Raw genomic sequence first — 27894 nt, 5'->3', positions numbered from 1 at the left:
AAATTCTTGGTAAATGGACGGTGGTGATGGTAGCATAACATTGTGAATGTAAGTAATACCACTGAAGTGTACATTTAAAAATGGTTAAAATAGTAAATTTTGTGTTATATATATCTTACCACAATAAAAAGGTGTACTGTTTTAATTTATATTTCCCTAATTATTAGTAATTTGCTATCTTTCCCTGTGGTTATTGATAATTTGCATTTTTGTCTTTCATATTCTTTCCTCCTTTTTCTATTATTTGCAGTATCCTCATTTATTTGTAAGTGGTCTTTATATATTGTGGCTACAAGCCTTTGTTATATGTGATGCGAATACTTTCTCCGAGTCTCTCACTTTTTTGAACCCAGCTGTGAGTCTCTGTACAGAAGATATAAATTTCTACGCCATCGAACACTGTTTGCCTTTCCTTTATGGTTTCTGAGTTTCCTGTTTGGTTAGGAAGGCTGCTGGGGACTGAACCGTGTCTCCCAACGAGGCCTGCTCAGGCCCTGACCCTGGTCCTGGGGGTATGACCTTATTAGTTGAGGGGTGCTCAAACCAAATGGGGGTGGGCCTTACTCCAACGAGGCTGAAGTCCTTATAAGCAAAGGAAATTGGACCCCAAAGGAGAAGCCACAGGGAGCAATGGAACCTGGAAAAGAAAGGAGAAGGCACTGCCATGTGCATTGCCAGTTTACAGAAAAGCCAAGGACCAAGGACCACTGGCAGCCAGCCCCAGAATGCCACAGGGAGAAAGCATCACCTTGCTGACATCTCCACTATAGACTTCTACCCTCAAAACCGTGAGCCAATATAGTCCTGTTGTTTAAGCCAACCCACTGTTTTGTATTTGTTTTCTCAGCAGGGAAACTAAAACAAAGGACTTCTCCAACATCCTGAAATATTTTTTTCTAAAATGTTTGTAGTTTGTATTTTTGTATTTAGGTCTTTATTCACTCTAGATTTTATTCTTCTTTTGGGCTGAGACAACATACAGAACATTTTATGTTGTCTGAAAGGCATGCATCTTCTGAACTAGTATCATGTTAAACTCACATCTAGCCTGCATGAGAAAGAGCTCAATGGTGTGAAATTGTACAGAATTACTCCTTTGGAAAGGAAAGCCCTCCACCATCTTCCATTGTAAGGAATCTGCCTGCTCCTGAGGAGGAGCTTCTCATGAACCTGCCATGATCATCCCGAGTCCCCTCTGCTAGACTGCATCAGAAACACCCAGTGCCCCCTATACAAACCCCAATTGGCTATTCTTACTCACAGGGCCACAAAGCAGAGGCACCCAGTGCTTCAGTCTTAGGACCCCTTATGATGGTCAAGTTCACATGTCAACTTGGCTTGGTTATGGCATTGAGTTGTTTGGTCAAGCAAGCACTGGCCTGATTGTTACTGTGGGTGTGTTTCATAGCTGGATTTGCATCTATAGTCAGTTGACTGCTGCATCTACAGCTTTATTGCATCTACAACCAACAAAGGAGATTACCTTCAGCAATGAGGGGACTCTCCTCATCCAATCAGCTGGAGGACTTAAAGCGAGAACTGAGGATTTCAGCAGTCAGAAAAATGAATTTCTCTTTTTCAGCCAGTCAGCTTCTCTTGGGGGATTCGATGTCACCTTCATTGAGTTTCCAACTTGTGGCCTGCCCTGTGGAATTCAGATTTGCCACTCCCCACAGTCGTGTGAGCCAATCTCATAATGAATCTCTTAATACGTGTGTGTGTGTGTGTGTGTGTGTGTGTGTGTGTGTCTGTGTGTGTGTGTGTGTATGCAGGTTCCGTTTCTCTGGAGAACCTTAACTAATATACCCCTGTACACTCTCAAGCACCCCAGAGTCCCTTGTTCATTTGGATTATCTCTATTGATATTTATAATGTCTGAATTTAAAACTGAAAAATTTGAGTATTTATTCATTAAAAAATAATAAGCTCTTCACACGTTAGCATAAATACTTTTTATGGAAAATAATTGTATTTTTTGAAATAAAGAACCTTCAGTGATAAGAGTGCTATTGTTTTGCCTTTCTGTTCTTCTCTTTTCTACTGTCTCACGGGGAGATGGCTGGTTCTCAACTCTGCCTCTGCTCTCAGTCTGCTGTGACGTGTTGTTTCGCTTGAGGTAATGAGGAAAATCTAGCATCCCACAGACAAGCAGAAAGAAAGGAGGATCCACCACCCTCCTGGAAGGGTCTCTGAGAAGGGGTGGTCCAGCCTGTCCTAGCTCAGGGCACTCTAGTGCAGAGACCAAGAGGCCCAGTTGCTTGCGGACATCCCTGCTGTCCAAGCCTGCCCTGTGCTGCTGTCCCTGTGCACACTACAAGTATGGCCAGGGCATGTGCATCCTCTCCACAGGGGCATGTCCACTCCACACTGCCTGGGGCGTATCCACTCTACAGGGGCACATCCACTCCACACAGCCTGGGGTGCTTCCCTGCCATCCAGAGCACATCCACCCCTCACGGCACACGAATCCACTCTATCTGGAGCACTTTCGCCCACATGGCATGCATGTCCACTTTGTCCAGGGCACGTCCACCCCACACGACACACATGTCCATTCTTCCTGGGGTGTACCCACTCTGCCTGGGGTGTGAATAGCACCCAAGTGCCCGGTGGCCTAGGGGACAGGGTGCGGCTTGCACATGCCCCCCATGGCCTGGCCTTCTCTGGACTGTGACCCACCTTGCACTGCCCCTGGCCCCCCCAAACCTAAGCTCCTACGCCGTGAGCGCATGGTGGGTGGGCAGGGCAACTCTTCCTGAACCCGGACCCCGCTTCTCCACCTCTGCTTAGAAAGGCCTTGGGCTGACTGCATCCCCAGGGCTGCCTCACAACGGGGTCCACAAAGCAGAGAGCAACCGTGAGGTGTCCCCGAGCCGCCAATACCCCAGGGTCGCCCGCAGTGCTTCTGGAATCCCTGGTTTTGGGGACCCACGAGGACCATGGGCCGGAGCCCGGGTGGAGGATGGGCTGTCCTGAGCTCTGGGCAGAAGTGGGGGCAGGAGCCAGACCTTGCTCTCTCCTGAGGAGGCACGGAGGCTGACAAACCCAGCAGAGGCCCGCAGCTTCTGGGGTGGGACATCGAGTGGACAGGGGCCCTTGGGGACAGGCAGGAGTCCTACACTACAGCTCCCTACATCCCACAGCTTCCTGTAGGTGGGGAGGCAAGCACCAGCCCCCCAGCCCCACAACCCCTTTCCTCTTCGGGGCAGAATTCTACCTCCACGCATGGGCATGGACGCATGCCCAGGCTGCAACAGCAGTGTCCCTCCCCAACCCAACCCTCCCCTCCCCTCCTTTCCCCTCCCCTCTCCTGCCCGCCCTTCCATTTTTCTCCTACCCCCTCCCCTCCTCTTCTGTACCCTCCTCTCCCCTCCCCTCCCCTCCGTCCCCTCCCCTCCCCAGCCCTCACCACCCTTCCCCTACTCACTTTGCCTGCATTTGGAAAGGAGGATGGCAGGTGATGCTTGTTCCTTCCTTGGTCCCTTCCCCCTTCCAGCAGGCAGTGTCCCCACTCCCACATGGAGACCACTCAGGGCCTCAGTTGCCCCCACAACCTGCCCCATGCTCTGCCAGCCTTGGGTCATGGTTCTGGTGTCCACGGCCTGACTCACACCCACTCAACAAAGAACGGTCACAGGGCAAGTCAAAGACACTTCCCATCATCAAAAGCCATCTCTGCATCAGGCTTCATTTCACAGCACGAGGCTCAGGTGAGATTGCACACGCCTTGGCTTCACAGTCTGATCTCAAGATTTCCCAGGTCATCCATGCACAGGCCTAGGTGGACGAGGGGGCTCCCCAGCCCCGGGGCCTGTCCTGGGCTGGGAGCATTTGCTGCGAGATTGTGCCCAGCAGCCCACACGCCCTGTGCTGTGCTCATTCCTCACTGCTCCCCAGGCCAGGGGCACACAGAGGCACGGAAGAGGAGGCCACGGTGGTGCCGTTCATCACCCCTGGGGGGGGGGGGGGGCACTGTGGCTCATCCTCTAGAGGAACATTCGTCACCACAGAAACAGAAAGGCTCTGCTTCCTACAAGCCTAGGAGGCCCCTCAGGGCAGCCCAGCACCCCAGACACTCACCAGCCAACCCCTGACCCCAGACCAGGCCCATGGCCTGTGTCCACCATGAGACCCCTGCCAGCCGATCCCAGCTGAGAAGGGCGCTGGGCACCCAAGGCTGCTCCTTCCCCCTGCTCTGTCCACCTCTGGCCCTTGGAACTTTTCACTGGAAAACAAAACCTTTATAAATGACTTTTTCATGAAGGTTTTGAAGAAGAGCCTGGTAGGGGGAGGAACTGTGGAATGGTGCAGAGAACCTGGGGCACAGCAAAGGAAAGCATCAGCGGGGTCTGGCTTTGGAAGTGGGGTTGGATGGAGAGGCTAAGAGGAGAGTGAATTCTGGGAGAACTGATAAAATAGGAACAGCAGCATTAGGAGAAAATAATAATTTGCTTTAGGGTTTCCAAAGTCTCAGGTGCCCCACAGGGATTCTGAACACAGTCTGCTGATCACTTTCCCCTGATTTGACATCAACAAAATAATGCCAAGAAGCAGGCCACATAAGGAAAGAATTTAAGGCCAAAGTAGAAATTTCACAGCCCCTTCCTTTTAAGGGGCTGTAGTTCATGATGCTATAATGAACAAGTCACTGAAAGTCAAACATCAGAAATTTTGTACTAAATCTAGTATAAAATCTGAAGGAAGGCATCATTGCACCATATTTTTTTTCTGTAGACGGTGACGAGGTGATGTTGGCCTCCCTCTATTTTAACAGATACATACCCTAGAAACTCAGAGCTGTAGGGTGGAGATTTGTAGGGACAGACAACGCGGTGGAAGCCCTTGGGTCTCCTCTATGTTCAATGAGGCTCTGAACTGGGTCATTCCAGAGGCATGGGCGAATGTGCTATTTTTAAAGGACCTGGGATGAGTGGCTCTGCCACCTTAGTTCCTAATATAATCTATCGCTATTTGTAGGATGCTTAACACCTTCTTCCATTTGGTCTTTCCTACGTTAATAGATCATCCTTTACAGATGTCCTATTTTCTGAACGTTTGATTATTTTTAGGCTCTTAGCTGTGTACTTTATGCCCTTAGAGACCTTAATGTGTGTGTGTGTATGGCGGGCAGTCAGGGCCTCTTATTTGCCCCTCCTTTTCACCAGATCCTATAAACATCTTGCAGCATTCAGGAAATCTGCCATGCAAAAGGCGGGTGAAGTCACCAACGGGCTGAAAGTTGTTGGCAGATCCCTGTGCACCCCTCACAGACACCTCCACCCAATAGGCATTGTCCATTCTCACCATCACTGCCACCCAACAGGCATCATCCACCCTCATAGACGCCTCCACCCAGTGGGCATCTTCACCCTCACAGGTACCTGCCCCCAATAGGCATCGCCCACCGTCATGGACACCTCTATCCCAACTGGCATCTCCACCCTCACGGACACATCCACCCCAGTGGGCATCGTCCACTGTCATGGACACCTCCACCGAACGGGCATTGTCCACCCTCATGGACACCTCCAACCAATGGGCATCTCCACCATCATGGACACCTCCTGCCACCAGGCATCATCCACCCTCATGGACACCTCCACCCACCAGGCATCATTAACCATCATGGACACCTCCACCCAACAGGCATTGTCAACCATCATGGATACCTCCATCCCATGGGCACTGTCCACCCTCATGAACACCTCCACCCAATGGGCATCTCCACCATCACGGACACCTCCACCCACCAGGCATCGTCCACCCTCACAGACGCCTCCACCCAATGGGCATCTGCACCCTCATGGACACCTCCACCCCATTCTCCCACAAGCAAGAACCCACTGGGCCCTCTGGGGTCCAAGACTTGTCTGCTACAGGAAACTCACCGTTGAGGCCACCTTCTTTTTCCAGTGAGCTCAATAAGCCACCATCCTTGCTCCCCACTCCCTCTTAGGCACAGCTGCTGATCCTAAAACAGCTGGGTAGTTTTGTTTGGTGTCTGCACAGTGAGAGTTTGTCTGTGTTTCTTTACTCTCCGTCCTCCTGAGCAGAGGTGGGTGTACCCGATAAGACAACAGCCTTGGGCAGGGGCACTGGGCAGGGCATGTCTTGCTCTTTATTTATGACTCCACAGCACTTTTTAAGTTGCTAAGTGTTCCTAAAGGCTGGTAAATTCTTTCCAAAATCCTACAGACCCACCTTCCTGCCATGGGTTGGGCTGGAGTTTGAATCTACCGAAACTATAATTGCCTTGAGTTCATGAACTGTTAGTGTAAAAATACTCTTGGAGATTTTAATGGTGGAATGAAAATTCACACTCATTAAACACCATGGTCAAGGGGGAAAAATCCAGCCTATATAACTTCACAACTTGAAGTTCAGAAGGCAAAGTTAAGTGCTGTAATCACACAGATTATATTATGTATTTTGAATTGTGTTTTCCTTGGGGTGGACCCTTCCACAGGTAGAGCAGAAGGGACAAGAACCACTGCACAGCACCCCCAGACTAAGCACCACCTGCCAGTTTTATCTTACTCTAAGCTTTTCCCTAACTCCCTGATGATGTGTCTGCTGCCATCTCTGGAGGGCCCCCTTAGCATTTATGGCTGCCTTGACCATTTTCTGGTCTTTTACCCCATGGAGAGAGCCCCGAGACAATATCCTGTTCACACCTTCAGCACGTGTCACATGTGTGCACAGAGCAGGTGCTCATGACATACATGCTGAACGATGATGCCTCTAGAAGGCCGGGACCCCCGGGCCTGCCCTGGCCACTGTCTAGCACAGAACAGCGAAAGGCTGCCGCCCGCGGTGCTGAAGTTTTGCTCTCACTCAGCAATTACCACTCTAGGGAGGTGCTAACTGTGACTGGAAAAAGAGCCTCCCAGCTGCTAGAAGTTATCTTTTTACATAATCCTATTTATATTCATAAAGTTTTACATAAAATGCTGCATGGTAATAAACTTGGGAGCTGACACCTAGAATCCATAGGTGAGGAGATCAGGGCAGAGAGCCCTGGAAGCCAAGGACCCCTCCGGCGGCCAGGGGTGGGGCGGCCACATCCCTCTGACCCTCCTAGACCAGGTGCGCTCGCTGGGGCTGGCGGGTGGGTGACATCAGGGACAATCACATCGATGACAGAGTCCCTAGAACACAGACCCTGCCACCCCCTCGGGCCGGAGCAGTGTCTGTTCTGTTTACAGAGACCCACACGTTCATCCAGTACAAAGACTTTTCACCACACATTTTAAAATCTGAAGTCTCATGATCTCGTTAGAAAGAAATTTAGCTAAATGTGTCCCCATCAAAGATGACTGACAAGGTTTTCTGGAAAAAAACAGCAGAGAAGGAAGAGCAATTACAAACCCTTTAAAAGTCTATCCCTCTGCTACGCTGTAAATGGGAAAAATACATACATAAAACCCTAATTCCCTCTATAGGACTCATTTAAAATCCACCCTCACCCCACCCCCACGTTATTAATTTAGGAAAGTGTATCAAAAAAAAAAACAAAAAACAAAAAACAAAACACACAGCTGCACAAGGAAACAGTCTCTTCTGTTAAGAGGCGTCGTTTCTGAACAAGCCCAATCTGCCACTCGTCTGTCCGTCTCTCTGTCCGTCTCTCGCTTTCTGGTTCTGTATGTCCCCCCCCTCCTGGAGTCCCAGCTCTTTCCTGATGACCTGAGAAACTGGTCATATCCTGAGAAATGCACCTTTTCTCTCAAAGGCTGTTTTCAACCACTCAGGGTAAAAAAGAAAGTACAGTCTAGCAGTGAGTAATAGAATTTTCCAGGGGAGCTTTTAGCCTCAAGTGCAAACAACTGCAAAGCCACAAGCCTGCGTATTTGTGCACAACCTCTCCAACAGGAAGAAACCAACCGCTGACTCCAAAGAAGAGGAGGAAACTTGAAATCTCTCTTCCTCAAGAGAGGCCCCCTTCCCTGCAACCCTGAAATAGGTTCGGAGTTGACAGACCTCTCCGACGGAGAAAAAACTTCTTGAGAAAGACTTCTATTCTCAGCTCAACTCTGTTCTCCGCGCAACTCCAGGCACAGCCACAGCAAACCCCAAGAGCATGCACCCCCGCAGCTGGCCTCGGGAATACCTCTCTTCAACAACAGGTCTCTGAGACGGGCCTCCCTCAGCGCCGTGCCGTTCCGGCTGTCCCCGGGCATGGTCGCTCCGCCCTGGACGTGGCCCCCGGGCTCAGAGCATCCCTGCGCAGGCAGCCTCCTCCCCAGCAGCCCGCGCGCAGTGAGCGCCGCGGGGGTGAGAGGGTGTGAGTGCGCGTGTCTGTCTCTCCCCCGACCGGATCGCGCGGCCCAGCCCAGGTGCTAGACTCGGATGCTGAGGCTGCGACCGCAGACCCTGGCTACCAATTATCAACTGCCATCAACAGGAATCCGCGCGCTCTGCGGCCGGAAGCCGGGGGCGTCAGGGGAGCGGAGAAGCAGCCCCGGGGTCCTCGCTCCCCAGGCCAGCCCGACCCCCAGGGCGTCTCCGGCGCCGTGCACCGACAGTTATTCTATATTTCTCGTGGGGGGCTCACCCCGGACACCCTGGGCGCCGAGGCCAGCAGTGCAGCTGGGTAGTTCGTCTTTCTCTATTATTACCTTAGATAATCTTTTTAGCGGGTGACCATCAAACCAGACAAGGCAGAGAGGGGAGACATCTGTAAATCTCCACACAAGTTCTCGCCTGGATCTCTGCCGGGAACTTTCAGAGGGGAAGAAATGAAAAGCGAGCACTTACCGGGAAAGCACGCTCCCGGGTCTCCGCGGTAGGTCCCCCCGCGCGCCCACCTCGCCGGGCACCCCTCCCTCGTGCCTGTTCCCCTCCCCTAAGTCTCCCACCGAAGGGAGCAGCTCAGCCCTGCCCTGGAAGCTGGAGCTGGCGGAGCCGCCGAGGCAACGCTTCCGTCCTTTCTCTCGACCCCCTGCTCCCTCTTCCCCTCCCCTCTGTCCCCCTCCACTCTGCTCTCTCCCTCTCACCACGGTTCCTCAATGCATGCCTGCACACACACCCCATAAAGAATCCTACAAAAGTCGCCGTTCGCAATCTCACCCCGCTCTTCAGGTTTAAAAGGTGCAGAAATTAGAGAAAAGCATCCCAGGTAAGGAGAAAAGGTGGCTCAGACCTGAAAGCCAGTGACGCGCATGGCTCAGGGGCTCGTTTTTTTCCTGGCTCATTTTGTGCAAGCACAGCTCGCCACCCCCCAGCCCCCGAGGTCTAAACAATTTGTTTCATGTGTACAGAAAGCATCTCTTCTACATCCCGCCGCCTGGGGCTGTGTGTCTCCGAGAGGCACGGAGCAAGCTGCACGTCTGTCGCGGCAGTTTTCAGAAAAATTCCCGGTGGCCACAGTGGCGAGGGCAGCGTGCCAGGACAAGACTGCAAATAAACCAGCTACCAGCACGGCTCCGTGCCTGGAATAGCCTTTGTTTTTCCTTATTTAGCAAAAATAGGAATGGCCTGTGGGCCATACCAGTAGTTTTGGCTGTAGGAGGAGTTGTCAAAGCAGAACCAAACTCCCTTGGTTACCACCAGCATTTCAGGAGACGGTGACGCGAGCAGCCGCCTGCTCCCGTCAGCCACAGCCTCTGGGGCATGACAGCCCAGTGTCACCACACTGCCAGTTCCAGCTCCAGTCCTGGGGCCACAGAGGCAACAAACGCATTTCCAGGGAGATTTTTCAGAGATTTCATGTGGATTAACAAAAGGGGAGAATTTCAGGCTGAACTTGGACAGTTGTACATAATTGCCTGTGCCATTCAGGACGCATGATTTTCCTAAGCAACTTCCAAAGTAAAACTGGCCCCTTCCCTTGTGCAATGCCTCTTCCAACTAATTGCAGATCACACCATTGCGCGGGTGCACGGGGTGGGGGGGAGTGTTCTGTGTCTGGCTGGGGAGCAGCCACCGGCGCACAGGGTCCTGCTCAGAGACCAGCATAACAAGGAGGCAGAACTTGCTCTGGCTTCTCCCTGGACCCTCCCGGGCCTCAGCTCTCCCTGGTCCTTGAGGGTCCTTGCCACCCCAGCACCCACACCCTCTGGTCAAGTTCGGTCTGTGTGACAGATGACACAGATCACCCCGAAATCAAATCCTTAAGGAGGAATGTGCACAAGATTGCATGCGACCATCCTGCAAATCTGGTTTTTTAAATGAGGAATTCAGTCAACTGAAAATGTGCTCTGTCCTTTGCTAATGGGCATATGTGCATTTTGAAATGGTTGCAAATAGTCCCCTTTGGGGTTTAACCTGATTTAAAATGCATATTTCATATACTGAGAAATCAACACATTTCTTTTTAAATAGCTATCAAGTGTTCCACCAAGTCTGAGCCTACCTGTTGGCTGGCTGCTTCTCTACCAGCGGGCTAGCCAGTCATGGCACCATCCCCTAATTAAGCTCTTTGTTCACAGTGTTCAGTCGGTTTAAAGACCACTTTAGAAGCCTCTGAGTTCATGGATGAAAGTTTATCTTTAAGCTGTTTCATCCAAGAAATCCACACCTCACACTCGTGCACAAGCCAACCAGGCCGGCGTCCTTGAGGGTTCACTCAGGTCACCCCGGCACAGCACAGGAACCCGTGGGGTCCCCTGGGCGCCACGCCTCTGGCTGATACAGTTGCCACCGGGCTCCTCCTCACTCACTCAGCATCGGGGCCACCTCACCGGAAGATGTTCTTTGCTTTTGTTCTTACTCCCCTTCAAGCACCACCTGAGGGCGATGCCCTGGGAAGAAAATACCATGGTCACCCGTGTCCAGGGGTTCATGCCCCATGTCACTCCAGCTGGCCATGGGAGCCCGGGATCCCCAGGGCTTTGTCTTTCTGATGAACATGCACTGGCATTTCTTTTCCCTTAATTTAGAGAATGTGGCAGCACACAGAGCAGCAGGGTCTGCTGAACAAAAACATGCATGTACGAAAGTATAGCAAGCATTTTGCATTCAAAGAGCTCTCTCCCCCTCCACCTTTCAATATTTAAAATGAATTCTCTGATGGCGAACTCATTTCACTAATGTGAGTCTTGTGTAATTAATAAAAAATCTCAAAGCTGCATGAGGCTTCCCTGTGTAGGGCAGAGGCCTTGAAAAAGGTTCAAGAGAGGCTCACCTAAAATGTGTTTCACAAGGATTTGTAGACATCAGCAGGAACCTGAGTTGACACTAGCTCCAGCGCCAGCTTGGATAAAGATCTTCAGCTTGTTCATTCATTCAACAGATATTCACTAAACGTTTAAAGCTCTTTGGAGGAAATATCCCAGACCTTCAATGTAATTCTCTGACAATTCACAGACACTGTGGGCTGTGCTTCTTTTAGTTCAAGGTGGAGCAGGGAAGGCTGTGGGGAGCCTGAGGGCCCGGGGGACTGATAGAGGCAGCCCAGGGCGGGGAGGGGCTTCCACTTCCACCCACCACCCTAAGAATAGTCAGTCACTGCTGCTCTTTCTTCTTGTCACAAGTTCCCTGGTTGGACCTTGACTTTGGCACCTGCAAGTTCTTGTCCAGGCCACTGCCCACAACCCAGTGGGCAGCCCACCCACAGCAAAAACTCCCACAGGTGAGCACAGTTTGAAGATTAGGGAAGATTAGCATTTACAGACGCACATATAAAGACTCACTGCTGTGATATGGGCATTTTCCCACATGCTGCCCGTTTTCTTCACACCAGCTCTGGGAGGCACATGCTGTCATTCCCACCTTGTAGAGCAGGGAAAGAGGCCCAGACAGTGTTTTGTCAAAGGTCAAGGGGCTGGTAAGAGGCCGGCCAGTGCAGGGCCCTTGTCCGCCTGGTCCTGAAGCTCTCACCCACCTCCCAGCGTTTCCTCTATGGGAAGGGAACTTGGCATTACTAATAACCAACAGGCCTCAAACCCTTGGAATGGAGGAAACATGTCCACTGTCGATATGGAATGTAGTTGACATTTTCGGCCTGGCTGCCTGGTCCCTCTGGGCACAAAGGAGATGGGCTAACTGGCAAATCCACGTTACAGATGATGACCTTCCATGCCCTGCCACCAGGCTTTCAAGTCACTTCACATGCCTGGCGTGCCTGAAATGTGGCTCCTGCTAAGACCACATCTGCCACCTCAAATCTCCATTCTTTGAGGTTTATGACTGTGCTATAAAGTTTGCTCTGAGATGAAATTTTCCACATAAAAATTAAGCCCTGGAATTTGGCTTTTAGAACACAAAATCATCATTTTAAGTAAGTTTATTAATGCTTGAAGCCACAAATGGAGATTTTTCTTACAAACTAAAATCATGCTAATATTTGTTTGAGATTTGTGGATATTAGCCTATAGCATGGAATGATTTACAAATGTATCCTGAGTGCTCAAAAAAGGCAACTTGGAGAGGTTTCTATTTAGAAATGTGATTTCTCTGCATGCACTCCAGCCATGAGTGCACCCCATCATCTGGTGGAAATTTTGGCAAATATAAAAGTTTGTGGGCATAGTGGAGGAGAGCTTCTGGGGAAGATGGTGGAGTAGGGAGCTCCAGGACTCAGTCCTCCTCTGAAAACCAGGGGACAGGCAGGAATGTCTGATATAACTGTTCTGCGGCTCTGGAGGCCCAGAAAGTGTGTACAGCATCCAGGGAAGGCTAGGATGAAGAGGCGGAATAACTGCGGTTAGAGAACTGTGAGTAGCTCAATGAAATACTTGCAAATCAAATCCAATAGAACATTAAAAGAATTATGCACCATGATCAAATGGATTTTATCCCAGGTATGCAAGGTGGTTCAACACAAGAAAATCAATTAATGCAATACACTATATTAACAAAACAAAGGGAAAAACCACATGATTGTCTTCATTGACACAGAAAAGGCATTTGACAAAATCCAGCATCCTTTCTTGATAAAAACACTTAGAAAGACAGAAACAGAAGGAAACTTCCTCAACATGATAAAGGGTATAAACGGAAAGCCCACAGCTAACATCATATTCAATGTGGAAAGACTGAAAGCTTTTCCTCTAAGATCAGGAACAAGACAGGGATGCCCACTGTCACCTTGTTATCAACATTGTGCTGGAAGTTCCAACTAGAGCAATTAGGCAAGAAAAAGAAATAAAAGGCATCCAAATCTGAAGGGAAAAAATAAAACTTTCACTATTTGCTGATGACATGATCCTATATTTAGAAAGTGCCAAAAAACCACAACAAAGCTACTAGGGATAATAAGTTCAGCTAAGTAATGTGGTACGAGATCAACACACAAAAATCACTAGCATTTCTATACTCTAGTAATGAACAATCTGAGGAGGAAATCAAGAAAAAATTCCATTTACACTAGCAACTAAAAGAATCAAATATCTAGGAGTAAATTTAACTAAGGATGCAAAATGACTTGTACACAGAAAACAACAAAACATTGCGAAATCAAAGAAGACCTAATTAAATGGAAGGGAGTTCTGTGTTCATGGGTTGGAAGATTAAACATTGAGATATCAATTCAACCCAAGTTGATTTACAGATTCAATGCAATCCCAATCAAAATTCCAATGGTCTACTATGAAGAAATGGAAAAGCCAATTATCAAATTTATTTAGAAGGGTAAGAAGCCCCAAATAGCCAAAAACCTCTTGAAAAAGAATAAGGTTGGAGGAATCACACTTCCTGACTTTAAAGCATATTACAAAGGTGGTCAAAACAGCATGGGATTGGCATAAAGACAGATACAACGACCAATGGAATTGAATGGCGAGTTAAGAAATGGACCTCACATCTCTGGCCAATTGATGTTTGACAAGACTGCCAAGTCCACTCAGCTGGGACAGAATAGTCTCTTCTATTGAATGGTGCTGGGAGAACAGGATATCCAAATGCAAAACAACGAAAGAGGACCCCTATCTCATACTTATACAAAAATGAACTAAAAATGAATTTAAGACCTATATAAAAACCAGAACATAAAACTCCTAGAAGAAATGTAGGGAAGCATCTCCAAGATCTTGTGGTAGGCATTGGTTTCTTAGACTTCACACCCAGAGCACAAGCGATGAAATAAAAAAAACAGATAAATGGGACCGCCTCAAAATTTAAAACTTCTGTGCTTCAGAAGACTTTGTCAACAATATGAAAAGGCAGCCAATGCAATGGGAGAAAATATTTGGGAAACATATATTCAATAAGGGTTTAATATCCATAATATATATATAAAGAAATCCTACAACTCAACCATAAAAAGACAAGCAACCCAATTAAAAACTGGGCAAAAACTACCCCCTATGTGGGACCTGACTCCCAGGGGTGTAAATCTCCCGGGCAATGCAGGATATGACTCCCCGGGATGAATCTGGACCTGACACCATGGGGTTGAGAACATCTTCTTGACCAAAAGGGGAATGCAAAATGAAACAAGATAAAGTTTTCAGATGGAGCTGAGAGGTCACTCTGGTGGGCGCTCTTACACACTATATAGATAACCCTTTTTATGTTTTAATATATTGGAATAGCTAGAAGTAAACATCGTGGGAATTGTTGATAAGGCCACAGCGCATCAGGTGGGGAATTCGGAAGAGCTGAAGATGCGAGGGAAATGCACGGAGCCTGTCACTTGGCAGGTGATCTCACTGCCCTCCCCACAACGTGGGACCTGACTCCCAGGGGTATAAATCTACCTGGCAACCCAGGATATGACTCCCAGGGATGAATCTGGACCCGGCATCATGAGATTGAGAACATCTTCTTGACCAAAAGGAGGATGCAAAATGAAACAAAATAAAGCTTCAGTGGCTGAGAGATTTCAAATGGAGTCAATAGGTCACTCTGGTGGACATTCTTACGCACTATATAGATAACACTTTTTAGGTTTTAATGTGTTAGAATAGCTAGAAGTAAATACCTGAAACTACCAAACTCCAACCCAGTAGCCTTGATTCTTGAAGATGATTGTATAACAATGTAGATTACAAAGGGTGACAGTGTGATTGTGAAAACCTTGTGGATCGTACTCCCTTTATCCAGTGTATGGATGAGTAGAAAAATGGGGACAAAAACTAAATGAAAAATAGGGTGGGATGGGGAGGATGATTTGGGTGTTCTTTTTTACTTTTATTTTTTATTCTTATTCTGATTCTTTCTGGTGTAAGGAAAATGTTCAAAAATAGATTGGGATGATGAATGCACAACAATTTGATGGTACTGTGAACAGCTGATTGTACACCATGGATGATTGTACATATGTAAATATATCTCAATAAAACTGGATTAAAAAAAAAAAAACTGGGCAAAAAACTTGAATAGGCATTTTTCCAAAGAGGAAATACAAATGACCAAAAATCACAGGAAAAGATGCTCAACATCATTAGCTATTAGGGAAATACAAATCAAAACCGTAATGAGATATTTCACACCCACTACAATGGCCGCTGTTAAACAAACAGAAGAGTTCAAGTGTTAAGATGATGTGGAGAAATAGGAACACTCATTCACCAGTGGTGGGAACGGAAAGTGGTGCAGCCACTGTGGAGGACAGTTTGGCAGTTTCTCAGGAAGCTAAGTATAGAATTACCATATGACCCGGCAATCCCTCTACTAGGTATATATCCAAATGAATTGAAAGCAGGGACTCAAACAGATATCTGCACATCAATATTCATAGTGGCAATTATTCACAATTGCCAAAAGATGGAAGCAACCCAAGTGTCCATCAACCGAAGAATGAATAAACAAAATGTGGTATATACATACAATGGAATATTATTCAGCAGTAAGAAGGAATGAAGTCCTGATGCATGTAACAAAATGGATAAACCTTAAGAACATTATGTTGAGTGAAATAAGCCAGACACAAATGGGCAAATATTGTATGAATTTACTGATATAAACTAATTGTAATCACTGATATAAACTAATCATAGAGTTAGAATCTAGAATACAGATTACCAGGGGATAGAATGGGGGTAAAGAATGGGGAACTGATGCTTACTTTGTACAGAATTTCTATTTAGGTTGATTGTAAATGTTTGGAAATGGAAAGAGGTGATGGTAGCATATTTTAAGTGTAATTAACAGCACTGAAATATGTTGGTAAGTGCAGTTGAAAGGGAAAGTTTTGGGTCATGTATGTCATAAAAAGGAAAGCTAGAAGATAAAACATGGGTCTGTAAAACACAGTGAACCCTGTTGTGGACAATGACTGTGGTTAATAATACAAATATGAGAATGTTCTTTCATGAATTGTAACAAATGTACATCACTATTACAAGGTGTTCGTAATAGGGAGGTATATGGGGAAAATACACCTAATGCAAACTATGGACTATAGTTAACAGTGATATTTTAATATTGTCTCATCAGTTTTTGTAACAAAAGTACCATACCTATGCAAAGTGTCAACAATAGCAGGGTATATGGGAATATTGTATTTTTACATGACTTTTAAGTAAACCTACAACTTCTCTAGTTCCAAAAAGTATGTGACACTGCAGAGCTAGCACGCTGACAAGGAGATTAAGAGTTTATTGATTAGCCTAAACTGAAGAGGCTTAAAATAGCTTCCTGATATGCACACTCCTCTCTGTACTAACAGATTTTGGAGGACCCTCACACAGTACCTTTGCCACTGCAGTATTTTTTTTAATATATATTGTTATAGCTTTTTGGCTGCACAGCTTTTCATCAAGGCTAAGCTACTCCTTACTAAGTGATTTATACATCTTTGAAAGTTTCTCCTACTTTTTCAAGCCCCAGAAGAACAGGGAAGGCAGTATAAAATTTTTAGAGTGGTTTAATTCAGGGCCAGTTTGACCTGAATTTGGGTTCCAGCCCTGCCCGCCACCCCCACCCCCCCCAATCATGTGGCTTGGGCTGAGCCTCTGGTTCCTCATCTGTAAAATGAGATTAATGCCTACGTCATTTCTTCAAAGGAAGAAACACATGGTCCCTCTCCACTGAAAGGGGTCCGAGGGCTGGCAGCAGCAGCAGCAGCCCCTGGGCTCGTTAGAGATGCAGAATCCCATCCCAGACCTACCGAACCGGTGTCTGCATTTTACCAAGATCCCTAAGTGATTTGTTAGCACATGAAAGTTTCAGATGCCCCACTCTAATCCAAGATTAAATGAGCAAATCTGCAGCTTAGAGGGACTGTGGCTTGTGCATGCCACAAGAGGCTAGAATCCAGGTCTATTTTTGGCCCAAGCCATTGCTACTCGCCAACAGCATTAAAGAAGGGTTTCGGCAGGCGAGCACCTGTGCACACATGTGTACGTTAACGAAGCTGCCCTCCTGGGCAGAGGGACAGGCCTGGGACCATGGCAGGTGTGTCGCTCCCTCTGCCCACCTGTGCCAATGGCAGCCCCTACCCACCCTCACATCTCAGGAGAGCTGGCTGGGGCTGGCAGTGCTGGCAGGGTGCAGGAGAAGGGCAAAGCTAACTGGTTACGTCAGCTGAGCCTCTGGTGTCTGCAAACAATCTCTAGGATAGTTGGAATTCCTCGTGAAAATTCCAGAATTCTTGGGGAACTTCTGGACACCATATGTTAAAAGAGATTTCTAATTTTGCTTTCTGGAAAAACTCAAATACTATGAGCAGGCTCTTTTTAAACAAACAGTCTTGTGAAAGTAGCCTCAGCCCATCCCCTGAGCCCTGCCCTCCCCTCTGCAGCCTGTTGGGCATTCGGGCTCCAGCGCAGGAGAAGGCTGTCCCTGCCTTTCCACTCCTCTGGCGTGTGTTCTGCCTACAGGTAGCTGCTGGCACACCTGATTGCTACCTTCTTCCAAGCTTTCACGGTCCACAAAACTTGTCAAAGGGTTGCTTTTATAAAACAGACACATTTTCAAGGGGTCAAGCTTTAGAGGGGGTTAGAAATGACCTATGCCAGCCCTTAGTATTTCAGGTGAAATACATACACGGTCTGAATAAAAACACACTGGATATTTGAATATTTAAAATATTTAATGTAGCTATTTGCAAAACATTTTCTTTTGCTTTTCAACTACATGACATTTCTCAATTTCATCCCAAAGCTGGAAAGCTGAGTAACTTTCACGAGTCATCCTTTTTCTGGGTAGACCACGGAAAATGAGGCTGAGAAAGTTTACAACTCAGGTCCCAGATACTGTTACTCTAATTCCCAGTTCTTAATGTCTTAAACATTTTAACTGACCCTTGTGAGATTTGAAACCCCACTTTCATGAGCTCTGAACTCAGCCAATCACATATAGTACATGGCACATGTAGGTGGTATCCATAGGTTGCCAAATTACTGAAAATTTCTGCAGTCATTATTTTGAAGATGCTAAGGCAGTGATCCCTTAGAAATCACAAGCATTTCTTGGATGTGGAGGAGAGACCCATGCTTTCTTTCTTCTGCGTCCTGCTTACAAATTTCAGGATGTGTTCAGGTAGTGTTCTGGTTTGCTAATGCTGCCATTATGCAGAATACCAGAAATGGATTGGCTTTTTAATTTTTTTTAGGAAGTTTAATTATGTAAAAATTTTCTCTTATCCAATCATTCTTACTTTCAATAACTATTGATTGATTGCCTACTGTGTGCTAGCCACTGTTTCGGAACCTGGGGATATAGCAACAAATAAGACAGACAAGAGTTTCTGCTCTCATGGAGCTTATATTCTTGAAGGGCTTTGCCACATATTACCTGTGTCCTTAATCTCTTTGTCACATACCCTCTTTTTTTTTTAAATTCAATTTTATTGAGATATATTCACATACCATGCAGTTATACAAAGCATACATTCAATTGTTCACAGTACCATTATATAGTTGTGCGTTCATCACCAAAATTAATTTTTGAACATTTTCATTACCACACACACAAAAATAATAATAATAATAAAAATTAAAGTGAAAAAGAACAATTAAAGTAAAAAAGAACACTAGGTGCCTTTTTTTTTTTTTGCCCCCATTTTTCTACTCATCCATCCATATACTGGACAAAGGGGAGTATGGTCCATATGGCTTTCCCAATCACATTGTCACCCCTCATAAGCTACATTGTTATACAATCGTCTTCAAGATTCAGGGGTTCTGGGTTGTAGTTTGATAGTTTCAGGTATTTACTGCTAGCTATTCCAATTCATTAGGAACTAAAAAGGGTTACCTATATTGTGTGTAAAGAGTGCCCACTAGAGTGACCGCTTGGCTCCTTTTGGAATCTCTCTGCCACTGAAGCTTATTTCATTTCCTTTCACATCCCCCATTTGGTCAAGAAGATGTTCTCCATCCCACGATTTTGGGTCTAGATTCCTCCCCAGGAGTCATATTCCATGTTGCCAGGGAGATTTACTCCCCTGGGTGTCAGATCCCACATAAGGAGGAGGGCAGTGATTTCACCTGCCAAGTTGACTTAGCTAGAGAGAGAGGGCCACATCTGAGCAATAAAGAGGCATTTGGGAGGAGACACTTAGGCACAATTTTAGGCAGACCTAGCCTCCTCTTTGCAGCAACAGTCTTCCCAAGGGCAAGTCCCATGGTAGAGGGCTTGGCCCATCAAACCACCAATCCCCTATGTCTGTGAGCGCATCAGCAACCATCAAGGTGGGGGAGCCCAACACCCCTGCATTCTCCACCAGCTCCTCAGGGGGGCTCTGCATTTTTTCTTCATTTTTTTTTAATTGACTTTTTTTTTTAATTAACTATTAACTGTATCAAAAAAATTAAAAAAATATAGACAATAAAAAAACATTTCAAACAAACCATAACATGGGAGTAAGAAAAAGACAGCTAACGTAAAATAACTACTTTACTTCCAACATGTTCCTACTCTACCCCAAGAAAATAACCTAATATAGCAACATTTCTGTGACCTTGTTCCTACCAAGTTATTTGACTATAAATTTACAGTCTTAAGGCCATAAAGTGTCCAAGGTAAGGCATCAATAATAGGGTACCTTCATTGATGGATGGCCGATGGCATCCAGAAACCTCTGTTAGCTGGGAAAGCACATGGCTGGAGTCTGCTTGCTCCCAGGTTACATTTGAAAACAGTGTTCTCCAAAATGTCAGCTTCAGCTTTCAGGGACCATCTTCAAAATGTCTCTCTAAGCTGCAGCAGCTCTGAGTTCCTTCTGTCTGAGCTCTTATACAGCTCAGGTAAACTAATCAAGACCCATGCTGAATGGGTGGGGCTGCACCTCCATGGAAGTAATCTAATCAGTGTTATCACCCACAGTTGGGTAGGTCACATCTCCATGGAAACAACCCAATCCAAAGATTCCAACCTAATCAACACTAATAAATCTGCCCCCCACAAGACTGTACCAAAGAACATGGCGTTTTGGTGGACATAATACATCCAAAACAGCACAGGTAGTTCTAAGACGTTTTAGAATTTCTCCTGGCTCTACAGTTGCTTCAAAAGTTGAGATAAACTCACAACACATCCCAAGGTTTTATTTATTGTATTGGAGTACATGCTAAGGCAAACACTAGAAACATCATGGTCCAAAACCCAGGGAAAATTAACCTCCACACCAGATCAACATCAAGTATACTCTCTGTTCTCACTTTCTGCACTTTAACCAGGCTAGCAGGCAAATGCTTTAGAAATGGATGCTCTCAGGTGTCAGATAGCCTTTGAAAATGCTCACACGTGGTCGGTGCTCATTCAAGTCAGGTCCAGGGCTGCATTTGGCAAAGCCTGGGCACTTAGGACACAGCAGTCACCATGAGGGGTTTGGGGATACAAAGAAAGCCAGGGGAATCCTTGTCCTTTGCACTGAGAGCAAAGGTCAGGCAAATAGTGAGAGTGGCACAATTTAGTACACCCCCTAGTAGGATGTTTGGCACAGGGCAGGGGCTCAGAGCATATATGCTGAATTTGTTGAGTGGATGGGGGTTTTGTAGGAGCTCATGGCAGGGGGGACACCACTTATAATAGCTGTTCCAGTTTGCTAAAGCTGCCTTTTCGCAAAGCACCAGAAATGGATCAGCTTTTATAAAGAGGGTTTATTTGGTTACAAAGTTACAGTCTTAAGACCATAAAGTGTCCAAGATAAGGTGTCAACAATCAGGTACCTTCACTGGAGGATGGCCAATGGCATCCGGAACACCTCTGTTAGCTAGGAAGGCGTGTGGCTGGTGTCTGCTCCAGAGTTCTGGTTTCAAAATGGCTTTCTCCCAGGATATTCCTCTCTAGGTTGCAGTTCCTCAGAAATGTCACCCTTAGTTGCACTTGGGGTATTTGTCCTCTCTCAACTTCTCCAGAGCAAGAGTGCTTTCAATGGCCGTCTTCAAACTTTCTCTCATCTGCAGCTCCTGTGCTTTCTTCAAAGTGTCCCTCTTGTCTGTAGCTCCTCTTCAAAACATCACTCACAGCTACACTGAGTTCCCTCTACCTGTCAGCTCATTTATATAGCTCCACTGATCAAGGCCCACCCTTAGTGGGTGGGGTCACACCTCCATGGAGATATCTCATCAGAGTTATCACCTACAGTTGGGTGGGGCACATCTCCATGGAAACACTCAAAGAATTCCAATCTAATCAGCACTAAAATGTCTGCCCCACAAGATTGCATCAAAGAATATGGCTTTTTCTGGGAGACACAATACATTCAAACTGGCACACATACCCCCTTTTTTTTTATTGTTTCTAATTTATTAGATCTGTAACCCTCTTATGGGTTTGTATCCTTTCTTTTCTGACTCAAACATCCTCTGCATTTAGGGATTCATTGCAAACCAGTTCAGTACTGAAAATCATAATGTGCCTGGAGGGATTGCTGAATTCAATATCTTATTCATTTGTGCACTGAAAAAATAATGGAATGAAAAGACAATTTTTAAACCCACTATGATGTCTCTCAGATTTCCTTGCTTAAAATGAGTGATCTTTCTCCGCAGGCTAGGAAATCACCATATGGAAACATGAAGACTTCAGGTATGAATAAGAGGCCCTGGTTAACCAGGGACAGTGAAGATCGACTGGGATTTATGATGACATCTTGGCACAACAGAACAGGGGGAACCTAATTGGTTAGGGGAGCACCCTACCCTCTCTCAAATCCCAAGGGAGTTTTCAGGGGATAAGTAGAAATTTGATCTGCTTTCATTAAAAGTGGCATTAATCAAGTTTGTTTTTCTGAACATTAGTAAACACCCACATCAGGAAAGCAATAAAATAAAATAGAGTGGCAGTAACAAAAATGCAGAGTTTCCCACAGGAGGAGTGGCTCTCTAGCAGGGAACCTTTTAATATTGGTAATAAAATGGAACTCTTTTTTTTTTTTAAACATTTAAAGGGCTAGAAGTGGCAATATTGCAAATGCCTGTTACAATTTTTTGCCTGTAATGTACCTGAGAGAAAAACATCCTAAACTAGCCTATTACCACTAATCCTCTTCGAGGCAGAAATCCTGGCCAAGGGTGGCTGCAGGGTGGCAGTTCAGACACAGCCACTCTTCTTGGTGATTTTTTAGCTCAAATGGATAAAACAGCAAATGGTGAGCCTTGCTCAGAAGTCAGATGAATGGCTTCTAAATCTCAGGCTATGAGTCTGTGTACCATCATTTTGCCTGGGCCATGTCAGCATTAACGATTCTTGGCAAGGTCTAGCGCTGGCCAAGAGACTCAGGTTCTCACACCACCTCTACCCCCAACTGAATGTGACAACAAGTCACACACTCAGTCCTCAGATGTTCTCTCATTTAATTGCTGGAACCAAACTAGCATCCTGCACGCTGTAGGCCTTCAACTACCCTTAGGGTTGTACAAGGTCTACTGTCCACTTGCACTACTGGTTACCTCATGAAGAAGTTGTGGTTCGGAGCTACACATGTTCTTAAGTTTAATCCATTCTTGTAGGTGTGAACTCATTCCAAGTAGGACCTTTTGATGAGGCTTCTTCAGTTAAGAAGTTGTGCCCCACCTCAATCAGGATGGGTCTGAATCCTATTACTGGAGTCCTTTATAAACAGATTGAAATTCAGACAGACAGAGAAAGCCACAGGAAGCAAGAGGGTGGACATCAGTGGAAACTGGAAGAGAAGGGAGAGACTGGAGATGCCGCCATGTGCCTTGCCATGTGGCCAAGGAACTAGCAGCCAGTCCAGAAGGCCGATCTTTGAAAGTATCACCTTGATGATGTCCTGATATGGACTTTTTTCCAGCCTCAAACCATGAGTGAATAAATCCCCATTGTTTAAGCTGACCCATTTCATGGTATTTGCTGGAGCAGCCTAGAAAACTAAAACAATAGATTTTTAATTTGACTTGAAATTAATTCATTAAAAAATAAACCTCTCCTAGGCAATAATATGTGAAATCACAGGTCTGATGTGCTAGAGATTTTAAATAAAACATTAATGTGTGAATTATGAACTCCAACATAGACATGTTCTCAATCTTAATCCACATCCCTTTGGGTGAGAACCATGGTAAAGAGGCCTCTTGAAGATATTATTTTTAGTTAAGGTGTGGCCCAACTGAACCAGGATGGGTCTTACTCCTTATTGCTGGAGCCTTCTAAAGGGAAGAAACTGGAAGCCAGAAGTTGGAGAAGACCATGCAGGTAGAAGCTGGGAATCATCGGAAACCAGAAGAGCCCATGGAAGGAGAGGCCATCGCCACGTGACAGGAGGCAAAGCTGTGGGCCACGGAGCCCAAGGATGGCACTGAGGATGGCAGCCAGCAACAGACACTGCAGACCCTGGCACAAAGCAGGCCTTGCATTTGGCTTGCTTGATTTTGGGCTTCTTTTAGCCCCCAAACCGTAAGCCAATACATTTCTGTTGTTAAAGCCAACCGATTGTGTGGTATTTGTCATGGTACCCTGGCAAACCAAGATAAATAAATTAAAAAAAAAAAAAAGTAATATCTATCAGACTAATGAAACTTAAGGACCTGAGCATAGCTGTCTTAAGATAAACTTGCAGAACAATGACTATTTTTAATGTTCCTAGCTTGCTTGTATGTCAACATTAGTTTCCTTCTTTAACCAGTGGTTCATTTTGGGTATAAATGAGACAATACTTACTTAGAGTAAGATCAGGTTGGATCTTGAGTGGTCAGAATTGTATGGCAGCTGGCGGTGTCCAGCTGAAGGACAAACCAACAGGTGCTGAGCCCCATGCTGTGCTCTCCAACACCCGTCCCTGCCCCATACTTGCTGGGAAGGTGCCTAAGTCTCAGAACCAGGAAGCTGCTCCTTCCACCTCCACTCTGGAGATACAGACTGCCACCTCCTAAACTTCCTGGGATCTCAAGATGTGCATGTGTAGTGTGTATCTATATGTGTAGTTTGCATTTGCAGGTGTATTGTATACATATGTAGCATGAATTGAGTGTGTAGCATGTTTGCATCGTAGTGTGTATCTGTGTGCGCAGCACTTATTTGTGTGTGGTTGCATGTGTGCTACACAAAAATGGTGGTGGTAAATGGGATATGAGAAAGTTGGGGAGGAAAAGAAAGGTAGAAAGTGGCTACCTGGTGCTCCCACACTTACAACCCTTGACACCCTGCCCCACTCCTAAGCCACCGGTCCAAGGGGTGCAGACTTGGCTTTTCCCATGGTCATCAAGGACCTGTGTGCAGCACTGTGAGTGAAGAGGGTGGCCAGGCCCCAGCCCTGCTCACAGAAAGCTCACAGTCACACTGGGAAACAAGACTGGACCAAAAAAAGAGCAATCAGAAAACTAGAAAATAATAATACTGTTTTGAAAGTAGCACTTTATCAATTTAAAAGTTCACCCACATCTAGAATCTCAATTCATATAATCAGATTTCAAAATGAGATTCAGAGGATAATTGCACAAGAAAATGCTTGAACCAGAACCCCTCTTAATGGTCTGGCCTCTTCCTACCCTCCAATCTGAAATCACAAATTCCTTCCAAAAGATTTGTAGGTTGTTTATTTTTTCATGCCCATTTCTCATCCCAGATCGACAGGAGCTAACTGTAACATTAAGAACTGAAAGGATATTGACATTCGTTCTCCCATGGTGGAGAAATTCAGGTGAAATCGCAGGAGTGCACCAACATCTGACTGTGTAAGATTTTTCCTTAATGGGGATAAAGTTCGGTTGACTAAATAGCTCCAGACCTACCACATTTAAAAGTAATAATATTTCCTATACACCCTATGAAATAATTCATTCAAAGAATTCTTTGACCCAAAACATACCTTTTTACCCAGCTGTGTGAAACAGACCACTTACTTACCCAGTCGTACTGTTCCCCCTTTATCTGGCCTTCAGAGAGAAGAAGAGATGCTGTACTGCGCTTTTCAAACCAGGAGCCACAATCATTAAGGCAGTCAATTTAGATTGCAGTCAACAAATCAAAACTGAGAACACACTAGAAACTAGCAGTGCCTAGAGTAAGGATGGGTATTGTGGGAAACTTTGGCTTCCATTACCCAGGTGCATTTGTGTTGGGTTGCAATGTAAAATGCATTTCTTACTGTGGGTCAGGGTTAAAGTCACTGGCTTAAAAAGTAAATGAATGGACAGGAAGGCTAAACATCGTTAAGCCGTCAATTCTACACAAATTGATCTATAGATTCAATGCAATACCAATCAAAATTCCAACAACCTACTTTGCAGAACTGGAAATTTATCAAATTTATTTGGAAGGGGAAGGGGCCTCAAATAGCCAAAAACATCTTGAAAAAGAAGAACCTGACTTTAAAGCTTATTATAAAGCCATAGTGGTCAAAACAGCATGGTACTGGCATAAAGAGACATACAGATCAATGGAATCAAATTGAGAATTCAGAAATAGACCCTCACATCTTTGGCCATTGATTTTAGACAAGGCAACCAAGTCCACTCAATTGGGAAAGAATAGTCTCTTCAACAAATGGTGCTAGGAGAACTGGATATCCGTATCCAAAAGAATGAAAGAGGATAACTATCTAACTCACTATTCAAAAATTAACTCAAAGTGGATCAAAAACTTTGATGTAAGAGCCAGCTCCATAAAATTCCTAGAAGAAAATATAGGGCAACATCTTCAAGACCTAATAATAGGAGGTGGCTTCTTAGACCATCCACCTAAAGCACAAGCAACAAAAGAAAAATAGATAAATGGGAACTCCTCAAGACTGAATGCTTCTGTGCTTCAAAGGACTTTTTCAAAAGGGTGAAAAGGCAGTCGACTCAATGGGAGAAAATATTTGGAAACCACATATCTGACAAGGATTTGATATCCAGAATATATAAAGAAAACCTGCAATTCAACAATGAAAAGACTAAAAACCCAATTATAAAATGGGAAAAAGATATGAATAGACATTTTTTCAAAGAGGAAATACAAATGGCTAAAAGGCACATGCAAAGATGCTCGTCTTCATTAGCTATTAGGGAAATGCAAATCAAAACCACAGGGCGATATCATCTCACACCTGTAAGAATGGCTGCTATTAAACAACCAGGAAACTACAAGTGTTGGAGAGGATGTGGAGAAACAGGAACACTTATTCACTGCTGGTGGGAATGTAAAATGGTACAGCTCTTGTGGTTGTTTGTTTGATGGTGCCTCAGAAAACTAAAATATTGAGTTGCCCCATGGACTTGGCAGTTCTGCTACTTGGTATATACTCAAGATCTGAAAGCAGGGACGCGAACAGACATTTGCACACCAATGTTCGTAGAAGCATATTCACAGTTGCCAAAAGAAGGAAACAACTCAAGTGTCCATCAGCTGATGAGTGAATAAACAAAATGTGGTATATAAATAGATGGAATATTATTCAGCAGTACGAAGGAATGAAGTCCTGAAGCACATGACAACATGGATGAACCTTGAGGACATAATGCTGTGCTGAATTGTAGGTGAATTTGGCTGAAAGGGGTTGTTTAGAGGCATGCATGTTACCAGAAGGAAACTAGAGGTTAAAATATGGAAATGTATAACACAGTGAACCTTGAGGTGGATGCTATTTAAGATTAACACTACAAATATAAATAAGTTCTTTCATGAACTGTAACAAATGTACAACACTTGGACAGAGTTAATAATAACAGGGGTATATGGGAAAAAAGCACCTATTGCAAACTATGGACTACAGTTAACAGTGATATCTTAATATTCTTCCATCAACAGTAACAAATGTACCACACCAATACTAGGGGTCAATAATAGCGGGAGATAAGGGGTATGGAGTGTTTGGGGTTTTCTTTTTTATGTCTATTTGTTATTTTTCTTCTTGGAGTAAGGAAAATGTTCTAAAATTGAGTGTGATGATGACTGCACAACTAGGTGATGATACTGTGAGACACTGCATACTTTGGATGGAATATATGGTATATGAACATATCTCAATAAAATTTGCAATTTTAAAAAAAGTAAATGACTATTTAAATATTTCATTTCTCCCTGTTAAACATGGTAAATCACCTTCTTCTACAAACTCAAGTCTTCATCGGGAACATTCTAGCATGCGCAAGAGGAGGGTTTACGTTTGTCATTAAGAAGGACGGACACAGCGCAGGGCTGGCTCTGTTGGAGCCCAGAGGGTCCGTGCAGCTGGAGAACCCGGCTGGCACCCAGGCCCCCACGGGCTGATCATGGGACTCTGGATCATCACAGGGTTTCCTCCTAAAAACTGTTAGGATAACCCCAAATGCCACTGGGGTGTTATAAAGCACACATAAGACAGCACGTGTGCCTGTGCTGCTCCTTGCCACTGCAGGTACTGTTCGCGGGTTAGCTCGTTCTGGCTCCACACCTGACCAGCCCACCTCTGCACACCTCCTCAGGGCAGGCTCTTGAGGGGCTGCAGCAGCTCTGTGTGCCCACAAATCACCTCAGGCTAATTAAATCAGGAGCTCCAGGCGTGGCCTTTCAGAGCCTGCTAAATCTCACGGGTGATTTTCGTGTGTAGCCTGGGTTAAGAATCAGTCTCAGAGACTGGGTTACTGCTGTATTTTCTTTATTCTCAGCATTCTGTCTGCCGGCTTCCTTTCTCTCTTT

General features: G+C 45.5%; 1 protein-coding gene across 7 annotated transcripts in view; it reads right to left on the bottom strand.

Annotated features, from left to right (window-relative positions):
* The window catches only part of LDLRAD4 (low density lipoprotein receptor class A domain containing 4), a 422280-nt gene that overhangs the window by 31201 nt on the left and 363185 nt on the right, over positions 1-27894 (bottom strand). The window contains exon 1 of one of the 7 annotated variants that reach the window (XM_037805581.1): positions 8758-8776. The exons of 5 other annotated variants lie outside the window; for them this stretch is intronic. Coding sequence is in view for 1 of the 2 variants with exons in the window: in XM_037805580.1 (XP_037661508.1) it covers positions 8111-8180 (70 nt within the window). In the remaining variant the exon portion in view is untranslated. Of the gene's footprint in view, positions 1-8110; positions 8461-8757; positions 8777-27894 lie in introns of those variants that run through there. One more of the 7 variants, XM_037805580.1, reaches the window with a different exon arrangement.

The sequence above is a fragment of the Choloepus didactylus genome, chromosome 16 (genome assembly GCF_015220235.1).
Source record: "Choloepus didactylus isolate mChoDid1 chromosome 16, mChoDid1.pri, whole genome shotgun sequence".
Classification (NCBI taxonomy): Eukaryota; Metazoa; Chordata; class Mammalia; order Pilosa; family Megalonychidae; genus Choloepus; species Choloepus didactylus.
Note: the sequence above shows the minus strand (reverse complement) of the source record. Positions and strands in the feature narration are given on the sequence as shown.